General features: G+C 32.9%; 1 protein-coding gene across 1 annotated transcript in view; it reads left to right on the top strand.

The window, feature by feature from the left end:
- SI (sucrase-isomaltase) overlaps positions 1-14658 on the top strand; it is a gene marked incomplete at its 5' end in the record, with an annotated part of 71408 nt that extends 56750 nt beyond the window's left edge. Inside the window, 8 exons of the mRNA XM_081138505.1 lie at positions 3064-3212; positions 5010-5094; positions 5177-5233; positions 5844-5968; positions 8355-8443; positions 11695-11744; positions 11992-12159; positions 14256-14658. Coding sequence (XP_080994631.1) covers positions 3064-3212; positions 5010-5094; positions 5177-5233; positions 5844-5968; positions 8355-8443; positions 11695-11744; positions 11992-12159; positions 14256-14324 — 792 coding nt within the window. The 3' untranslated portion in view covers positions 14325-14658. The remainder of the gene's footprint in view (positions 1-3063; positions 3213-5009; positions 5095-5176; positions 5234-5843; positions 5969-8354; positions 8444-11694; positions 11745-11991; positions 12160-14255) is intronic.
- Between the last annotated feature and the right edge of the window lie 4243 nt (positions 14659-18901).

The following is an 18901-nucleotide window of genomic DNA, read 5'->3' as shown; positions in this document are numbered from 1 at the left end:
ACTTCTTCCAAACCAGAATGGAACAATAAGAAAATCAGCTTCTATCATATCTTCTAATTCCCACATTAAGAATCCCGAACACCAATCAGAAAGAATATCTGCACCCCTATGTTCATAGCAGCATTATTTACAATAGCTAAGACCTGGAAAGAGCCCAAGTGCCCATCAGTAGATGAGTGGATAAAAAAGCAGTGGTACATTTACACCATGGAATACTACGCAGCTATAAAAAGAATGGTCTCTTGCCCTTTGGGACAGTATGGATGGACCTGGAGAGGGTTATGTTAAGTGAAATAAGCCAGGCAGAGAAAGACAAATACCACATGATCTCACTCAGATGTGGAATCTAAGGAACAGAATAAATTGACGAACAAGATAGGACCACAGACATGGAAGTATGGAACAGACCGACAGATCTTAGAGGGAAGGCGGGGGCTGGGAGAGATTAACCAAAGAAGTTGTAAGTATTTATGAACAGCCCATGGACTCAGACAATGGACAGACAGGGGCCTGGGGGTGGGTGGGAGATGTGTGGAGGGGGTTAAAGGGGTGGGGGAGAGGGACATTTGTAATACTCTCAACAGTGAAAAGAAGAAAAAAAAGAAAATCCGCTTCATACTAAATAATTAGTGAAAGCCATTTGAAATACTAGTATCATGAAATGGGAAGATTTAAAAGGCATATGTTAAAACTGTGAGTTGAGAAATGGAGGGAGAAAAAGGAAAAGGGAATCATGAGAACTTATTTCTGTGTGGTGACAAATATATACTAAATTGTAGGGAGGAACTTTTGAATAAGAGGGGAGGCAATACTAAAAATGTTGGAAAAATATGAACGATTGTAGCCAGTGTTTAAGCACTAAACTCTGTGATATTGACTTTCAGGGAAAATGTACAGAGGAAAGAAATTATCAAAAGCACCTTATGGACGGTTGTAGACAGAGCTGGTCTTTAAAGGCCGAGTTCTAGCCATGGTGATTGAATCGCAGAGTTCACCATGTGCTTGAAATCTTTGTGTCACTCTTGGGAAATTTATTCAGATTAGAGGGGAGGATTTGCTTTAGAAAATGAAAATGAAAATCTAGGTAGAAAAACAGTATGGGACCATATTTTGGAAGAATTTGAAAGTTGGACAATAAAGATATAACTTGGAATAGGAATATTTAATAGGAAAACTTGTTATCAAAAATGCAATTTAGAAAGCTGTAATATTAGCAAAGTGAGGTATGAATCAATAGAAACCTGAACATAGATTCATTTAATAAGTATTCATTGAGAGTCTACTAGTTAATATTTACAAAATTTTGCCCTACAGATTCGTATGATATAGGAAGAATAGGGATAATAGATAATTATTTGTATTTTTATACTTATTTTTATATATTTTATATATTTATATTTATATATTTATATAAAATTTCAGGTAAAAATAAATACATATGAAGGAAAATGGAGTAGGCTAAAGTGATAGAGATTTATGGGGGTTCTGTTTTAGAAGGGGTGATCAGGGGAGCCCTCTTGAATTGTCACATTAGCATTAGGGCAGAGGCTTGATTTCGGGTAGAGCAACCAATATAAAGATATTGAGGAAGAGAAGGCCAGCTGGGAGGGAATAAGTGAAAGAACACAAGATGGAAATGTGGCTGGATTTTTTGAGAAGATGAAATGGAAGAGGGAAAAAAAAGACTAAGGAAGTATTTCTAAATAAAAATTGAAAAACAGAAGGCTCAGTTTAAGTTTAATTATGAGGGAATATAATTGAATTTAGGAATGTGTGGTTTAGAATTACAGGTTTATATATGTATCAACATGTTGACAGTTAAATGACATTGATGAAGTCAATAAGCAACAGAAGGGAACTTTATCTCTTTCTTCTTACTTGACTTTGAAACTAGTAATAGGGTCAGATATAGCTTAGTAGTTCTTGGAACTTCTAGTTTTTAAGTACATGCCTATTTCAACATTACAAATACCAGTAATAATACTCAGCATCATTCAAGCATTCTTACTCCTGAAGTCTAGAAAAAGTGGGAATCTTCATAGATATGACACAGCTCTTAAGGGCCCTATTTCTGTTGATATCAACAAAAAACATTGAAAGTGCTGCCTCTGGAGTTATGTGGCAGCCTTGTTTGTTCCCGGGTAAAAATAAAATATAAAATACTAATCACCTTAACTGTGATTAGTTATTGCACAGTTAGTGCAATAACATTTTTTAACAGACTTTCAATCTTTCAAGTATTAATTTTAGTCTTTTTACCTAGAGTGTGTATTCTTTTTTTTTTTTTTTTTTTAAATATATCTTTATTGATTTCAGAGAGAGGAAAGGAGAGGGAGAGAGAGAGATAGAAACATCAATGATGAGAGAGTCATTGATCAAGCCCACAACCCGGGCATGTGCCCTGACCGGGAATCGAACCCTGATCGCCTGGATCCTAGGTCAATGCTCAACCGCTGAGCCACGCCCGGCCGGGCTGGATTGTGTATTCTAAAATAGACTTGGGCATATTCTTTCTTTCTTGTCCAACATTAATTAGGTCTTTTGTTCCTCATATGTAATTAGTTCTTTAGTACCAAAATTTATTTATGTCTCATGAGAACACACAATGTGCAGGGTTACCATGATGGGCTTGGTATGTCTTTATTTATTTCGAACCATGATCTCCTGGATCCTAGGTGGATGCTCAACTGCTGAGCCATGCCCGACTGGGCTGTTTCAATCCATTTTTGGGTAGCATTTCATTTCTCTCTGAGACTTTTCACCTGTATACTGTGTATCATCATAGTTAACAAAGTATTTGTCACCTATTCAAATGTGAACTGCTCTTTACATATGATAACATAAACTAACTCAAGCCAGGGACTTAACCTTCCTTTTTCATATTAAAATGTTAACATTGTATGAAATAGAAACATTATTGCAAAAGATGTTTGTGACTATAGTGTATTGCACATGACAATGAATTAATATTATTCCTTATTTTTATTCTCCAAATACACATTTCAAAATTACGTTTTAAACAAAAGCAAAAGTTTACAACTATTTCAATTTGGTTTATTTCAGAGACAAGATCCTGCTTCCTGGAATCAAACTTTTTCTGAAATGTCAAGGAACATTTTAAATATAAGATACACTTTATTGCCCTACTTCTATACACAGATGCATGAGATTCATGCTCATGGTGGCACTGTTATACGACCTCTTTTGCATGAGTAAGTGCAAATTTTTTTCCTACCATGGACAGATAGCTTTCATTTAATTTACTGAATAATATATTTTAGTACAATATACAATATTTTGAATTAGAAACTTTTTCTTTGTTATTTTAGTCTACATTTTAGGTTAACAAACATTTCCATAAATAAATCTTCTGATAGATTAATATACACTATCAAAAAGGAAACAAAGTACTTAGTTATTAAAAAGTAAATGTTCTTCTTAGGAATAGCTGTTGTATACCAGGTATTATTCTAGATGATTTACATACCTTATTACATTTAGTATTTTCAAAAAGTTTTCTACATAAGTAATATTGTTTCTGTATTATGATTAAATTAATTGCAGTTTACAGCAGTTAAGCAGATCTACCATATATTCATTCCTAACTGAAACGATTTATCCCCTTTCTGTAAGTGTGCTAATAGGATATCTTAGAACAGGACTAATATTCTCCTTAGAAAATTTATTTGGATTCACTTTTAAAGCTCAAACTGATATATGGCCAATTCTTGAAATTTTATTCTATGGATCATAGTTGCAAAAATTTTAGCCTGTTCTATTTTTAAGACAAAAATAAGAAGGTTCTTATTGTAGATGTTACAAAAAACAAAACACACATTCAAACAAAAATACAAATAAACCCTTGAAACAATCATAGTATAATTAGCTTCCTGGGTACCCTATATTAACAGAGTAATTGAAAAAGGTGATCTGTTATATTTCATTATTAATAAACCAATAAAAATACATAGCATATATATTTACTCAAATTGAACAGTAGTGACCAAGATAAAATTTCAAATATAACAGCATGATCAATATACCTTCAATTCTAATATGATGAAAGATCCAGTTTAGAAAAAAAAATCTCCTAGATTCAAATTATCCTCTCTAGTTACTTTATTAAACCATTTTAATGGTAACATTTTATTAATCTTTTGTTTCTTTCATTTCACACTCCCACCACCCCCACCTTTGTCATCTTTCTATTAACTTTTCAGAACAAAGTATCATCTCTGGACTGAGTCTCCAGCCAGAAACATTATTATTAACTATGCAAACTCTTGTCCTGTTGAAAACACCTGGGCCTTTGCTTCCATGGGACATACATGGAAAAGTAAACCCAGAAGTCCATTTTGGCATTAATCTCAGTTGTAGTAAAACAAAACAAAACAAAAACAAAGGAACAAACCCACACACAAAATTACACTTCCATTTTAATTAGAGAAAAATGTGGATATTTAATAGTGTCTATTCTCAAACCATACTTTCCAGCTATTAATATTTCAAATTCAGAAATCTAGTAACATATTGGAAGAACCTTTAAGGACATGTAAGTCCACTATTCACTGAGCTCTAATCAAAGTAGGAAAAGCCAATTTTTTAAAGTTACCAAATCAAGATGCTTATAGCATGCTTGTCTCACACTTCTTTTTTAGGGGATTTATAATTTTTGCTTTCTAGTTTGTTAATGTTCTATTCCTAGTTAATATTTTTTACCTCTATGAATTCTCTTCAAAGTAAATTTCTCATTCAGTGGTCTTACAAGTTCAATCACAATTCTCTACATTTTGTCAGGAAGTTTAGTCATAGTCTAGATTTACTTGTAAAGTATTGTAGTATGGCACATTGAATTCCAAGTCATAGAATTATTTTTGATGTTTTTATAATTTGATTTTCTTTTCAATCCACAAAAGTCCATGCTGAAAAATGTGATTTTAATTCTTATTTAATCGTATTCAGAAAAACGAAACTTATTTGATTAAACAATTTGTAAATATTTTGTCAAGGTTCTATAATGATAAGAAAACCTGGGACGTATTCAAGCAGTTCTTGTGGGGCCCGGCATTTATGGTTACCCCTGTACTGGAACCTGTAAGTCCGACCACGTATTTTTGTTCATAAAATACTTTTTCCTAATTTATATGTTGTTAATAACTATATTTTTTAATTCCAGAATAAGACTGTTGTAGAAGGCTACGTCCCTAATGCTCGGTGGTTTGATTACCATACGGTAAGTAATTAAAGAGTTCTGGGGAACTGACCAAACAGAAATGAGTTTAAGTTTGATCACAATCTTTTCATTAATGATAGATCTGGTTTACTTTCTACTTAAAATGAGTGAAGTGCTTTTTGCTAATTATATCTGAATCAAAGGAACACACAGTGAAAGAGAATTAATTTATTCTTCCATCGTTGCTTATGTCGTCATTGATTTATTTTACCAAATAAACATGGGCAGTACACATTGTTCACCAAAAGGTCATTGCCCTTCATTGGCTATGCAACAAGATCATTAAAGGTAATGATTAATTCAGTCCTCCCCAGAATAATGTATGTGGCAGTCAGGAAGAGCTTTTGTGACCTTTCAAAAGTCCGTACATTTTCTGCACCATATGAGCACCACAAAAATAAGTAGTTGTAAATTACTTTCAAAGCTACCATTGAACCAAGGCCTGAGTATATGCTTTAAGCAGCATGGTCTTCTGAATAAATGTTTGTCTTTATTTTAAAGTGGAAAGTGTGTCATTTGATTTTATAAATGTGCCCCCTCAAGTTGCAATATCTCTAATAATTCCACTTCTTGCTGCTTTCTTTCTTCCTCCCAACCCTGTCATTTCCAGGGGCAAGATATTGGTGTCAGAGGAACGTTTAAGGAGTTTGATGCTCCCTTCGATAAAATTAACCTTCATGTTCGTGGTGGTTACATCCTGCCATGTCAAGAGCCTGATCTAAACACGTTTCACAGGTAAACAGTGTTTACAGAATTCAGATTAAAGTTTAAGAGACATCAGCTAGAATTGCCAAGGATTGGGAAGGGTTTGAGATTCTTTCCTATGTCCAAGCTTACAAGTTAGCCTGCTGGTTTCACGGAGCTGGGTCAGAAGCAAAGCCTTTTTTACTCATGGTATACCAAGAAATGTGACCTTCATTTTTGCTTCAGTTTTCTCTGTCCCCCAAGTCCCATGGGGGTGACATGGAGTGGCCCAAAAGATGCTGCACAAGTTGGAAGTTTGTGTCACAGCTTAGGAGCTCTAAGCTCAAGGAAACTCATTTTGTTGTTGTTGTTGTTGTTGTTACGGACTGTAAGTAAACGTGTTTCAAACATGATATTCCCTCTTATAGTAAGAAAGCTTATCAGATTAATAAACCAACTAAAACTTAATGTCTTCTGTATAAATATGCAAAGGTATTGACAATGAACGTCATTCAGTGTAAATGGCTTCCTTACCTAAGCCCTCTTTTTCTTTTTCCTGACTCTGACATGTGGAAGAAATCATGTTACTTCATGAACATGATTTTAAATAAACCTTTTTAAAACTTTAAGCAAATTTTGCTTAGAGGATTTCTCTTTTCTTCAGTTTTTTTTGTTCCCCTTTCTCTGCCTCCCTCTTCAGTCCTGTGAAATATTCTTTGACTCACTTTAGTCAATATGAAAATGGGGATACCCATTGATGATTTCACTACTCATTCAAACTGCTAAGTCCACTGCTGCCCAGAGAAGAACCAGATGCATCTCTTAGTACCCTGGTCCCATAAAAAGATAAAGATAATTCAGATTTTTCTATCCATTGTCATTCATAAAAGATCATCTGGATAAGACTCTCGTCTCTTCTTTGCCCCAGAAACCCCTACCTGGTATTTTATCCCTCACTCAGCAATATGTCCAAACTGTGCCTCTGGGACTGCCACAGTGCCTCTGTTTCAACTGCCTGAATTCCTGCTTAGATATTCAGACTTTAGAGGACCCCGTCCTTCTCTCCCTTCTCTTCACACTGTATCCACTCTCTTGGTCATCTGCATGCTCACAGCCCCAATTGGTATGAACAGTCTCTTTCTATTTTCTGGAACTATTTAGATAAATTTCTATCAATATTCTACCCTGATATCAATTAAAGATAAGAAAAACAATTTTATGTGAAAAATTAAGGCTTCATGGAGGGAACCATTCAAGGTGTTCCTTGAATCCTTTTTGTTATGAGAGAAAAGAGAAGCTATTTTGTGTGTGCGTGCGTGCGTGCGTGCATGCGTGCGTGCGTGTGTGTTGGAGGTAAAGTATTGGATCTTGGGTTTAAGGATATACAGGGTGAGGCAAAAGTAGGTTTATAGTGGTGAGTACACAAAACACAGAGTTTATTCTTGTATCATTATTTATTTATTTTCCTATTATTTTCCATACCAAAGCTGTAAACCTACTTTTGCTCCACCCTTTATGTAGAGTATAAGTTGTGAAATTCTTTTTAATCTGTTTTTAAATATGTTGGAAAACTGTGGGTTAAACCAGAGTTTTAATGTTGCTAATAACACTTATCTTTTACCCCAGTAAAGTGAACTGAAATACATACATATATTCATGCTAAGACATGCTAACATTTTTTACATGGAAAATATCAAATTGCTATGAAGGTTTAAATTTTAGATATTCTGATATTTTAGGAGACATCCATGGCAGTACAACCTTCAATGTTTGTGATTGGAAAAGGCAGATAAGCATAATTTGTCTGAGAAATCTTTCCTTAGCAATATGAGGCTGTCAAACCACTCTCTTGTACAATGGAAGCAGATATTTAGTTCCCAGACAGGCCTATGTAGCCACAAGCATGAGAGGTATCGTCTACTCCAGTGACAGGACTTACAACTTGCTGGCTACTCTCCACATTCTTATTAACAACTGCCAATGATAATTCAGTGATATATATATATATATATCACTGAATTATCATATATATATATATATATGGAAATTAGAGGAAGACATAAGAGATAAAAAATGATGTTAAAAGTTTCATGTTTAATGATCAATGACAGGATTACCAGTAAGAATACATACACCAATAAACTTAATATGGTCTTAATTATTATTCATGAGGCCATTTCTGATTTATTACAGTAGGTAAACCCTTGAGATCAAAAGGCATGCATGATATTTTTATTAAATATCAAGAATTTTATGGTTTATGTCATTCCCATAAACTCGTAAGAAAAAGTGCTTTATTTTCTTTGTCTAAACAGTTTGCATTTCCCGTAATTGATATTCTTAGTTGTGTTCCCTTGGCTGTATATATGGATGTCATATCAGAACAACACATGTGCGACTGTATAAACATTGATAAAATAATGTTTCTTCCTTATAGTCGACAGAATTACATGAAACTCATTGTTGCTGCAGATGATAACCAGATGGCACAAGGATCTCTGTTTTGGGATGATGGAGAGACTATAGGTGAGAGCTCCATTCATTAGATAAATGTAATTGATGACATCCATGTTATCACATTACTTATATATTTCTTATTATTGTACTCTGGGGGCTTAATAAAAATCAAATAATATTATTCAAAGCTAAAATAGTTTAATAAATAGTTGAATTAATTTTTAAAATAGTGTTAAAATATTTAAATAATTTCTTCTTATTCTAAATACAGTTAACCTCTATGCTAAATGTCTGGATAGCTAGGAGATCTCCATAGGCAGGGATTGTATATGGATCATTTTTGTTCTCCTAGAGGCTAGTCCACTGCTTTTTACATGATAGCCATTCACTATGTATGAGGTCAACTGGGCTGAAAAGCTCTGTTCCATATGTATGTACTATTGATGCATAAGGGTGCCTCTAAAACATGAGATATTCCAGAAACAAAACTCAAGCTTGGTCTCTGTACTTTACAGCTATGTTGTATTATTTTTTATTTTTAATATCCAGTATTTTTGACATGAAAAGTTTAAGGATTTAAACTTAAATTTATGTTTACTCTATGACTATTCCTCAAGACCAAACTGAACTGCTAAACTTTTAGCAGTGTGTGCTCTGCTGACCATTGTTACCAGAATCACCTGGGGTGGTTTCTAAAGAATGCAGATTCTGAAGAAGGTAAAGGGAGAGGGGGGTAAATAGTGATGGAAGGAGACTTGACTTGGGGTGGTAAACACACAATACAATACACAGATGACATATTGTAGAACCGTATACTTGAAACTTGTATAATTTTATTAACCAATGTCACCTCAATAAAATCAGTTGAGAAAAAGAATATAGATTCTGGGGCCTATTCAAATTTCATTACTTGGGGAGAGGCCCAAGAATCTGTCTTGCAGTAAAATGCTCCAAGGTGATTATCATACTGGTAGAGGATTAGGTTTACAACACTAGCTCTACTAGATGGGCATTCTAAAGATTCTCTTGATAAAACCTTACTCATAAAACTAACATCTGTCTGGAGCTGAAGTTCTCATGGGCTGTTCACTGCAGTTTAAATAAATCATGCACAGATGAGAGATTTTTCATTAATAGCAAAGACATATATCTTTCATCATTTCAGGTAAATCCATAGTTAATATTCTTCAACCATAATAAATAGGAACCTATGAGTAAATAAAATATATTAGAAAGTTGGTATAAGAATAATATTGTAGCCCGGCTGGGCATGGCTCAGCGGTTGAGCATTGGCCTAAGATCCAGGAGATTGCAGTTCGATTCCCAGTCAGAGCACATGCCTGGGTGCAGGAGGCAGCCAATCAATGACGACTCTCTCATCATTCAAGTTTCTGTTTCTCTGTCTCTCCCTTTCTATGTGAAATCAATAAAGATACATTTTTTTAAAAAAAAGAATAATATTGTAGTAAGCAAGATTCTTAAAATAAAATAATAATTCTATGCTTGTAGAGCCCTGACCTTCATTAACACATTAACTGAGGTTCTACTCACCTGTATCCTATTAAAGTTTTGTTGCAGATTTTCTTTTAAATCACTGGAAAGTAACTGAGCATAATTTAGATATTTCTCTATGATCTCTTCATAGAGGCAAACCAAATGGTTCTGGCCAATTAAATCCACTTTTTAGGTTATATTTTGTAAACTCAGTACATTTATAAAGATTTTTTTTTATATTTAAAAGTCTGTAATGTTTTGAGTAAATAGCAGCAATGCACAATAAATGCTTAGAGTCTGCACTTATTAGATCAGAATCTTCAAAGCAGTTTTCTGTCCCAGCAAGCTTGCAATCTAGTTGCTAGATACCCATCTAAATGATTTCCTCCTTTAAGTACGTTCAGATTTTAGGGAATATTATTATTTGCTGACATATTCTTTCTTTCAAAGAAAATTCAAGATAAATAAAAACAGACTTATTTTGAAATTTGTGTACATTAAGCAATTTTCAGAAGTTACTAACTACAGTGCTGGCATGTATACGTGGAAAAGGATATTAAAACGTGTTGCTTTTTTGCCCAGCCGGGCGTGGCTCAGAGATTGAGCGTTGACCTAGGATCCAGGCAATTGGGGTTCGGTTCCCGGTCAGGGCACATGCCCGGGTTCCAGGCTCGATCAGTGACTCTCTCATCATTGATGTTCCTATCTCTCTCTCTCCCTCTCCTTTCCTCTCTCTGAAATCAATAAAGATATATTAAAAAAAAAAATGTTTAAAACGTGTTGCTTTTTCAATGTTATCCTAACACTTGTTTCAATCATCCATTTGACTCTACTTTTGACTTTCTGTCTTATGCTTTTTGGGTTTTATGTAGGAACAGTCTTAGCAGTCAGTGAAACAGGACTTAATTCCAGATCTTGGTAATGAAGATGGTTACTGACTGAAAGATGTGTCAATTTAAGATTTTTCAGCTTTAGAATGGTATGAAAGGGGTGCACATTCAGCAGAAACCACTCTTTGAATTTTGATATCTTCCCAGGCTAGTGATAGCCTGTATGATACTCTCTTGTGATGCTGGGCAGTGGCAGAGAGCCACGGCTCCTGCTATCCTTAGGATAAACAACCACTACTTTGCAGTGTACCGTTGCCAGTGTTTTTTGATATTGTGTTTTGTGTTTTCTATATTCAATAAATTTCAGAATTCAACACTTTATTTTAAACTAGGCTCTGAGTTGGATGATTTTTGCCCAACTGTAGGCTAATATAAGTGTTCTGAGCATGTTTAAGGCACGCTAGGCGAAGTGAAGCTGTTCTTAGATTAGGTCTATTAAATGCAGTTTTGACTTACTATATTTTCAACTTCTGATGGGTTTATTGGGATGTAACCACATAGTAAATAAAGGAGCATCTGTAATTGGTTGCTTCACTTTTGGACATTTATTTAACTTCTCTGGGACTCACTTTCATCTTCTATATAGTGGGAATAATAATAATACATACTTCAGAGTAGTGTGATAAAATACTTAGAAGTTGACAAGTAGTAAGCACTTCATACATTATGGCTGTGATGTTATTTTTCAAGTTAATTTTAAATATGACAGAATTATATTTTATATACAGAGATGGAAATAAACCCTATGTTTTAGAACCCTTTCTGGTGACTCATCCTTCATATTTAGTGCTCCTTGGACTGTGTTTGAACAAGTTAAATATAATGCAATGATGGTTTTGCTACCCTTTCTACTGGGAAAGTGAAGCAAAATATACTAGTATTTACTGCTGTTCTTCTTTGTAAATATAAATATATCATTTTTATTTTTCTTTACAGACACCTATGAAAAAGACCTATATTTCTTGGTACAATTTAATTTAAACAAGGTGTGTATTCATTTTAGATTATTTATATGAAATTTTGTTAAGTAATATTTGAAGCTTTATACCATATTTTATATTTATTTTGTATTTACATGTTTTATATTTAGTATTTTAATGTACCTTACTTCAAATATATGAATAAACAACTTGCTGTACTATAGAATATATCTTGGTTTAACAAATATATATGTTTTAAAGTTTAAATTTCCCCCCCAAATTAACCATTTAAATTATTTCTTTGTCTTTGTAGACCACCTTGACAAGCACTATATTGAAAAGTGGTTACATAAACACAAATGAAATGAGGCTAGGATTCATCAACATATGGGGGATAGGAACGATTTCTGTTAATGAGGTTAATCTCATATATAAAGGAAATAAAGAGTCACTTAAATTTACTTATGAACCAAATATGAAGGTAAGTGATGTAAGAAAATATTTTTTAAATGAAGCAATTTAAAATATCTACGTAGATGTCTTTTGTTTCTCAGCCCTAAAGGAACATAATTATGGGTCAACTATAACCTTTCTTATTTATTCTCATTGAACATCCATATCTATTTTCATATCGTCCTTGGTAACCTGTCATACAAATTAATTTAATAGCATTTATTTTAAAATTGTCTTAACATAATTAAAGCAAGATTAAATTTACCTTAAACCTCTAAATCATTATCAACTGTGTATAGTAAAGTGCCTCAAAATTTTTTTTCATAAAAAATAAAGTATCTTCACTTCAACTTTTAATATGTCTTAGATAAAACATATTTGAAAACTCTTGCAAAATTAATAAAACTGTCTTATCATTAGTGCATAATTTGACGTACAGGTTTATGAGCTGTGCTTCATGGATGGAATAAGGAGTCAGGATTTTTGTGTTAAAGTTCCCTTGCTGCCAGCAATTAGCTTTTTATTCTGATCAAATAATTTTAGGCCTTGTTTTCTTTTCAATAAAATGAGAATGTCCAAATAAATAATCTCTTAGGTCCCTTCCAATTCTAATTTCTATGAATTATCCTGTAAAGCTTGATTTAAAAAAACACATATGTTCTAGAAACCAACTAACTGTTACAATTGTTTGATCTAAGTTTAAGGCTACATCTGCGCTACTAAAACTGTACATGTGTCCACATACTGGTTTTGAGGAAAGTTGAATGGAAACAACTAGCTATTAATCAATTGGTCACTCACATGAATTTAACTTAATAGCCAGTTCTTTGGCTGACTTCAACTTAAAAATGAACAATCGTGTCTTGGACACAGTCTTAGGTCCTCATAGATTTTTTAGGATGTGAGGGTTAAACATCATCTGAGGGGACATTTTATCCAATTGAAACTGTCTTATTGTTACTGTTGTTTTGTAGTCAAGTGGGGTTTCCCTTTCACATGAAACAGTCTTAATTAAAGTACTTAATTAAAATGCTTTTATTTTTTTAATTATATAAAGTTTGGGAAATTAGAGGTTTGTATATTTAATGTCCTTCCTTGGTAAACTAAAAATTGGTATCCAAGAGCCTCAATCTCAGTTTTCTTCTTTATAAAATTTTACTGGTTTTTAAAATTCTAATGTAAGGGAATCACTGATCGTCAGTGGACTTATATGGCAGACCAAGAAACAGTCAGGAAAATAAAAATTAATTCCCCAGGAATAGTCAGTGGTTATCAGTCACAGTGAGAAATCAGTTTTGTTGAACTGCCTAATAATGTTCAACAGATCAAAAAAGAATGGCTTGCTCTATTTATTTTCTGTCTCTTTGTATACTACTACAATAACAAAAAAATAAAGCTCACAATTTTCATTATAAAAATAAGCGAAACACAGTCAGCTGAACAGTGTTGGATAATTGATGACTGAATCCAAATTTTCTGAGCTAAGACATAGAGAGTAGTGGACAAAAAGCAGCAGTGATAAGGTTTACTGATATCATCATATAAAACTATTACAGATGATTGTTTGTCCTCAGCTGCTTAATTGGTCACTTCCAAAATTAGTCCCTATGTGGTCTGAGATTCTTTCTCATGAAAAAAATAACACACACAAAATTGAAGACATTGGCAATAAATTCAGCATCCTAAAGCCTTTTGAGTTTGATGTAAAAGAAACATATTTCTAATCTAAATGTTGTGTGTAAATGACTAGATAATATTTGAGGGTGGGAAGCATGGAGATTTATGTAAGTGCAAGTATGAATAACTCCATGTGTAGGAGCCATGGAGAAAAGTTAAGTAATACAAGTCAATATAATTGGTTAACAGTCCTAGTAGTTCACTGTCTTTTGAGAAATATCCCACCTCTCTGGGATTTATATTCATCATCCAAATAATCGATGATTTGGGTGAGATTATTTCTGAAATGGTTGTGAAATCTCTGGAATAAAAATTCATCAAAATGAAAAATAAAGATAAAATATACCTTGTTTACTTAGAGAACATTTATTTATTTATGGATATATAGTCTTTGTTAAAGTAATGATTCTGATTAAATAATTAATTGCCATTTTTCTTTTTTTTTAGATATTAAATATCAATCTGACAGTGAATAATGTTGTTCTAGATGAACCAATAGAAATCAATTGGTCATGAAGATCATCATGAATTCCAGTTGCCAAAAGGATATTAACATCTGGATTTACATTTTACTCCACTTATAAACTTTCCTCTCCATTGGTTTCTTACATTCTATAAAATATGATTTTCGTAAAGTCAATCTAAAGTTATTGTACAAAATGAATTACGAATAATATTACAAGTGAATAAATAATTTTGTTATATTAATTTGGCCTAGAATCATTTTTAAACATATTAATTAGGATTTAAATAGTTCTATTACCCTTGATAAGTTTCAGATAAAACTGTAAACTAGTTATTAAATATATGTGTGTAACTAAGATATAATAAAAACGTGATTTTTTAAATTAAGTGAATTTTTTGTTTAATTGTATATAATATTTTCTTCAGTGTTTTGTAGATTTGTTATGTTCCAACAATTGTCACCAGATTTAATTATTTCTTACTAAGTGCATTTAATTGGAAAACAAAAACTAAGACGTACATAAACATAAAAAATATATAATTTCTCTTTGTTTTCTAAAAGGAAATTGTCTTATATTGGCTTGCTTTAACAAATTACCATAGACTGGGTTGCTTAACCAATAGACACTGATTTCTCTCAGCCCTGGAGACTGGAAAGTCTGAGATCAAGGTGCTGGCAGATTTACTGTCCCTCGCCCTCTTGGTGGTTTGCTGGTACCCCCTTCTCATAAGGCATTAATTCCATTCATGAAGGCTCCACCCTGATGACCTAATTACCTCCCAAATGTGTCATTTCCAATCCAAATACTATCACACGGAGGATTAGAATACTGATATATGATTTGGGGAGGCACACAAACAGTCCATAGCAGAAATCACTATTTTTCTAGCTTTGCTTTATATATAGGAGGGGGGGAAAATATTACATTCTTGGGGAACTCCATTTCCCTGTTTCTATCTATTTTAAATGATGTATTTCATAGGGAAACAGTAATAAGTATTATTTACCTTGGCACTGATGGATTTTCTGCATTTAATTAGGCATGTATGTGGTAAAATATAGCTGACCCAAGAGCAGTCTCACCCTGAAACAGCAAAATAGAGGAAACACTTGTATTAGACATACTGAAAATATGGATGCTTCCTTTTCCAGTTCAGCACATCCTAATAGGTGTAAATTGGTTTAAAATGGGATTCAGAAATGTGTTTTATCTCTCCAGAAATTGTTAAGTTTTAGAACAGACTTTTCCTTAAAAGGAAGAAAATTTTCCTTGCTAGGAGCAATGTTATAAAATGAAAACTTTGGAAACTGCATGTTGCCTTCTATATTTATAATAATGAAATCCCCACAAATACCCAAACATTACCACAACTACCTTAACAAAAACTACATAGCAAATGTATTCTTTTTTTGGAAAAACCTGGTAAATTTCACAAACACTAGACCACAGCAATCAGAAAATCATCCAATTACATTTTGCTGATCTGAAACCTTAACCTTTGGTCTATAGTAATATCCAGTTGTGGTGGTTATTTTCATCTAGAAAAAAGGGTAATAATAATAATACCTACTTTGTAGATTTGTATGGATTAAAGGAAGTGATCCTTGAAAATAACTTAAAGAAAGTCTGATTCACAAAAAGAGCTCAATATAGCTTAGCTATTCTTGTCTTAATTTCAGAAGAAAATATTAAAATAATACAAATAAGAGTCCTGTGGGCATGGGTTTAAATTCTATTGTATCTCTCATTTGTTGTATATATTCATTAACTTATTTAATCCTGTATCTCTTATTTCAATAAAAAAAATGTAGGCATATTCACCCATGAGATAACATGACTGGCACATTAAGTGATCAATAAATTATTAGCAATTATGATTATCATCACAAATAATACATTTAAATTGAATAAATATTTCTGGTTAGATACATTGTTTTGTGTATTAACAAATGAGAGCTGGATATAAAATATATGAAATGTGAAGCAGGGTTTGTGATTGCATTGTAAGTCCAGCTTTTTCTTGAGTTGGGATGTTAAAAGAATTTATGGAGAATATTTTCGTCCTACACCCATCCCAGTCAAAAAACATTGTAAAACAATCAGTGGATTTGAAATCTAGGCCTTCTACTATATTTAGATCATGGTAAAAACACACAATAAAACAAATCATCTTTAAAATGCCTATATCATATTTTTAAAGTATTAGAAATGTTTTTGTTATTTTTGATTGTCTATTACCTAAGTAAATATTAATTGCCATTTTTAAATTAAGCAAAGCAGAAAATTACAAAGAGAAAAAATTTAAAAGAACTCTAAATTATACCACCCAGAAATGACTTATTTATATTTGATGACCACCATTCAAGAGATCTCAAAATTTATGTATACAGACACCAAAAACTGTTTTTGATAGAATATTTAAATTTTAGTGCTAGTGTTGAAGCATAAAATTTCCAATGGGTTTTATACACTTTTTTCTGTTCTTCTTATATGTTTTATAACTAATATTTTCTTAGAAAAATGTATTGACTCATAATTATAGGGGTTACTACATTTGAAATTGTCATTTACAAAAGGATCTGCTTAGATTGTCTTTAGGGAAATGTTATAAAAATAATTAAGATTTTTTTTTTTTTTACTTCTATGACAAGAAAATAAAAATCACTTTAACCTTGGTTTTGCCCTCTAATGACTATGTAGCTACAATTTTCCTCATACCACATAGTAGTGTTTTGATTCGGTTTGTTTATTTTAGAAGACAGGCTTATTTAATTTTTATCTTTAATAGGATTCAAAACTTTTAAGCCAATTCTTAAGATTCAAATTTCCAAATTTTATACATACACACTATCAGTGAAAAATTTAGGCAACATCCTTCAGCCCAATACTAAGATTATTGTGGGAGCAAACTAAAGTGGAGAAGAGGGATACTGCATTGAAGTTTTGATGCTTAGTCAGGCTCAATTCCCAAATAAATGTCTTTCCTCCACACATAAGCCTTCTAGAATTTGTATGCTTGAAATTTGTTCCACTGCGGGTCGCACATTACCATGCCATAGACTTCCCAAGCCATTCATGAATTGCCCAAACCAAGAATGCAAATGAAAGGTTTAAGGCATTTCATTTCAGATATTTATATTTGCACATCTGGTTTGAATTTCAAAAGAATGCTTTGAATTATTTACAGATAGCTATAACTCTGACTTTTCATATTGTTTGGAAAATAAATCACTCTTGGTGACTTGATAAAAATCATAAGTTTGCAGGACTGCTGGGGAACTTCTAGTACTTGGCTGGTTCAACAAAGCAGTACTAATTTTGGCTATACCAACTGATTTTTCTGAATTGCCATGGATACTGTGGCCAACTTTCTTCTTACCAGAGATCACAAAATGTGCATTTAAATTTTAGCCTGTAAAAATTCCGATAAATTTATTATTGTGCTTGAGAATAGAGCTGGCTAGCTCAGAGATTAATAATATCTGGATATTTTGAACTTTATAAATCATTTTGACATAGTTGCACTCTATTTAACTTTGCAGGAATGAGAATTTCAGGGCTGCAAGCCCAAAGATGAGCAACTGCCAGGAGCCAAGCACCAAAAGAAAGAGCAGCAGTGGAGAAGAGCTGGCTCAGCACCTGCCTATGTGATTTTCTTGTGTGGCTTCATAACTGGAAAAAGTGGTACTATCAGCTGAGATTGGAATAATGGGTAGAGAAATACAGGGGAGGGTTCCAGAATACAGAGGGGGAGTTGCTGGATAGATGAGTCAACAGGCATTTGCAAAAATTAGCAAACGTTTTTCATATGCAGGGAAAGAAAGGGTCAGGGACAAAATGATCAAACATCTTGTTCTACATCTAGAAGCAATGAAGTTAAATGTTCAAACCCAGCTCTTTCTGCCTCAAAAGTTAGTCTCTTACTCAGCATACTGTGTGTAAATGAAGTATCTCAGGAGAGGCATATGACAAAAGGAAAACAGTGGGCTAAGGAGAGAAATCTGGAGAAAATCAACTTTTAGTACTTGGGAGAGTAAAAGAAACTTGAAGATCATTTAGGATTGGCGAGGATGATATTAAAAAGCAGAGAGTGATCTCCTCAAGGCAAAGGGACTAAACAACCCCAAGTTGAAATGAGAATAAAACATCAGAGAAGTAAAGGAAATAAAATGAAGTATTTTATCCAATTTAAATAATGAGATGGTGTAGTGTGGAAAAAATAAAAGGCGAACTGAGAATCTAGATACTTACATTTCATTTCATTAAGGAACAGGAAAATGCATGAGTAACTACCTGGACTTCACATTAGAGCTGTTTTATAGCTGATCCCTCATTATTAACACCTTCTTTCATATTGTGTAGTTAATTTTTTTCAATATGAACCTTTGCAATGTAATGTTCATTTATACCAATAAAAAAGGTGGGACATTTAAAGAAATTTTAAGAAAATAAAAATCACTTTAACCTTGATTTTACCGTCTAATGACTATGTAACTACAATTTCTCTCATACCACATAGTAGTGTTTTGATTCGGTTTGTTTATTTTAGAAGACAGGCTTATTTAATTTTTATCTTTAATAGGATTCAAAACTTTTAGGCCAATTCTTAAGGTTCAAATTTCCAAA

Source organism: Miniopterus schreibersii (genome assembly GCF_964146895.1).
Source record: "Miniopterus schreibersii genome assembly, chromosome: 5".
NCBI classification, from domain to species: Eukaryota; Metazoa; Chordata; class Mammalia; order Chiroptera; family Miniopteridae; genus Miniopterus; species Miniopterus schreibersii.
Note: the sequence above shows the minus strand (reverse complement) of the source record. Positions and strands in the feature narration are given on the sequence as shown.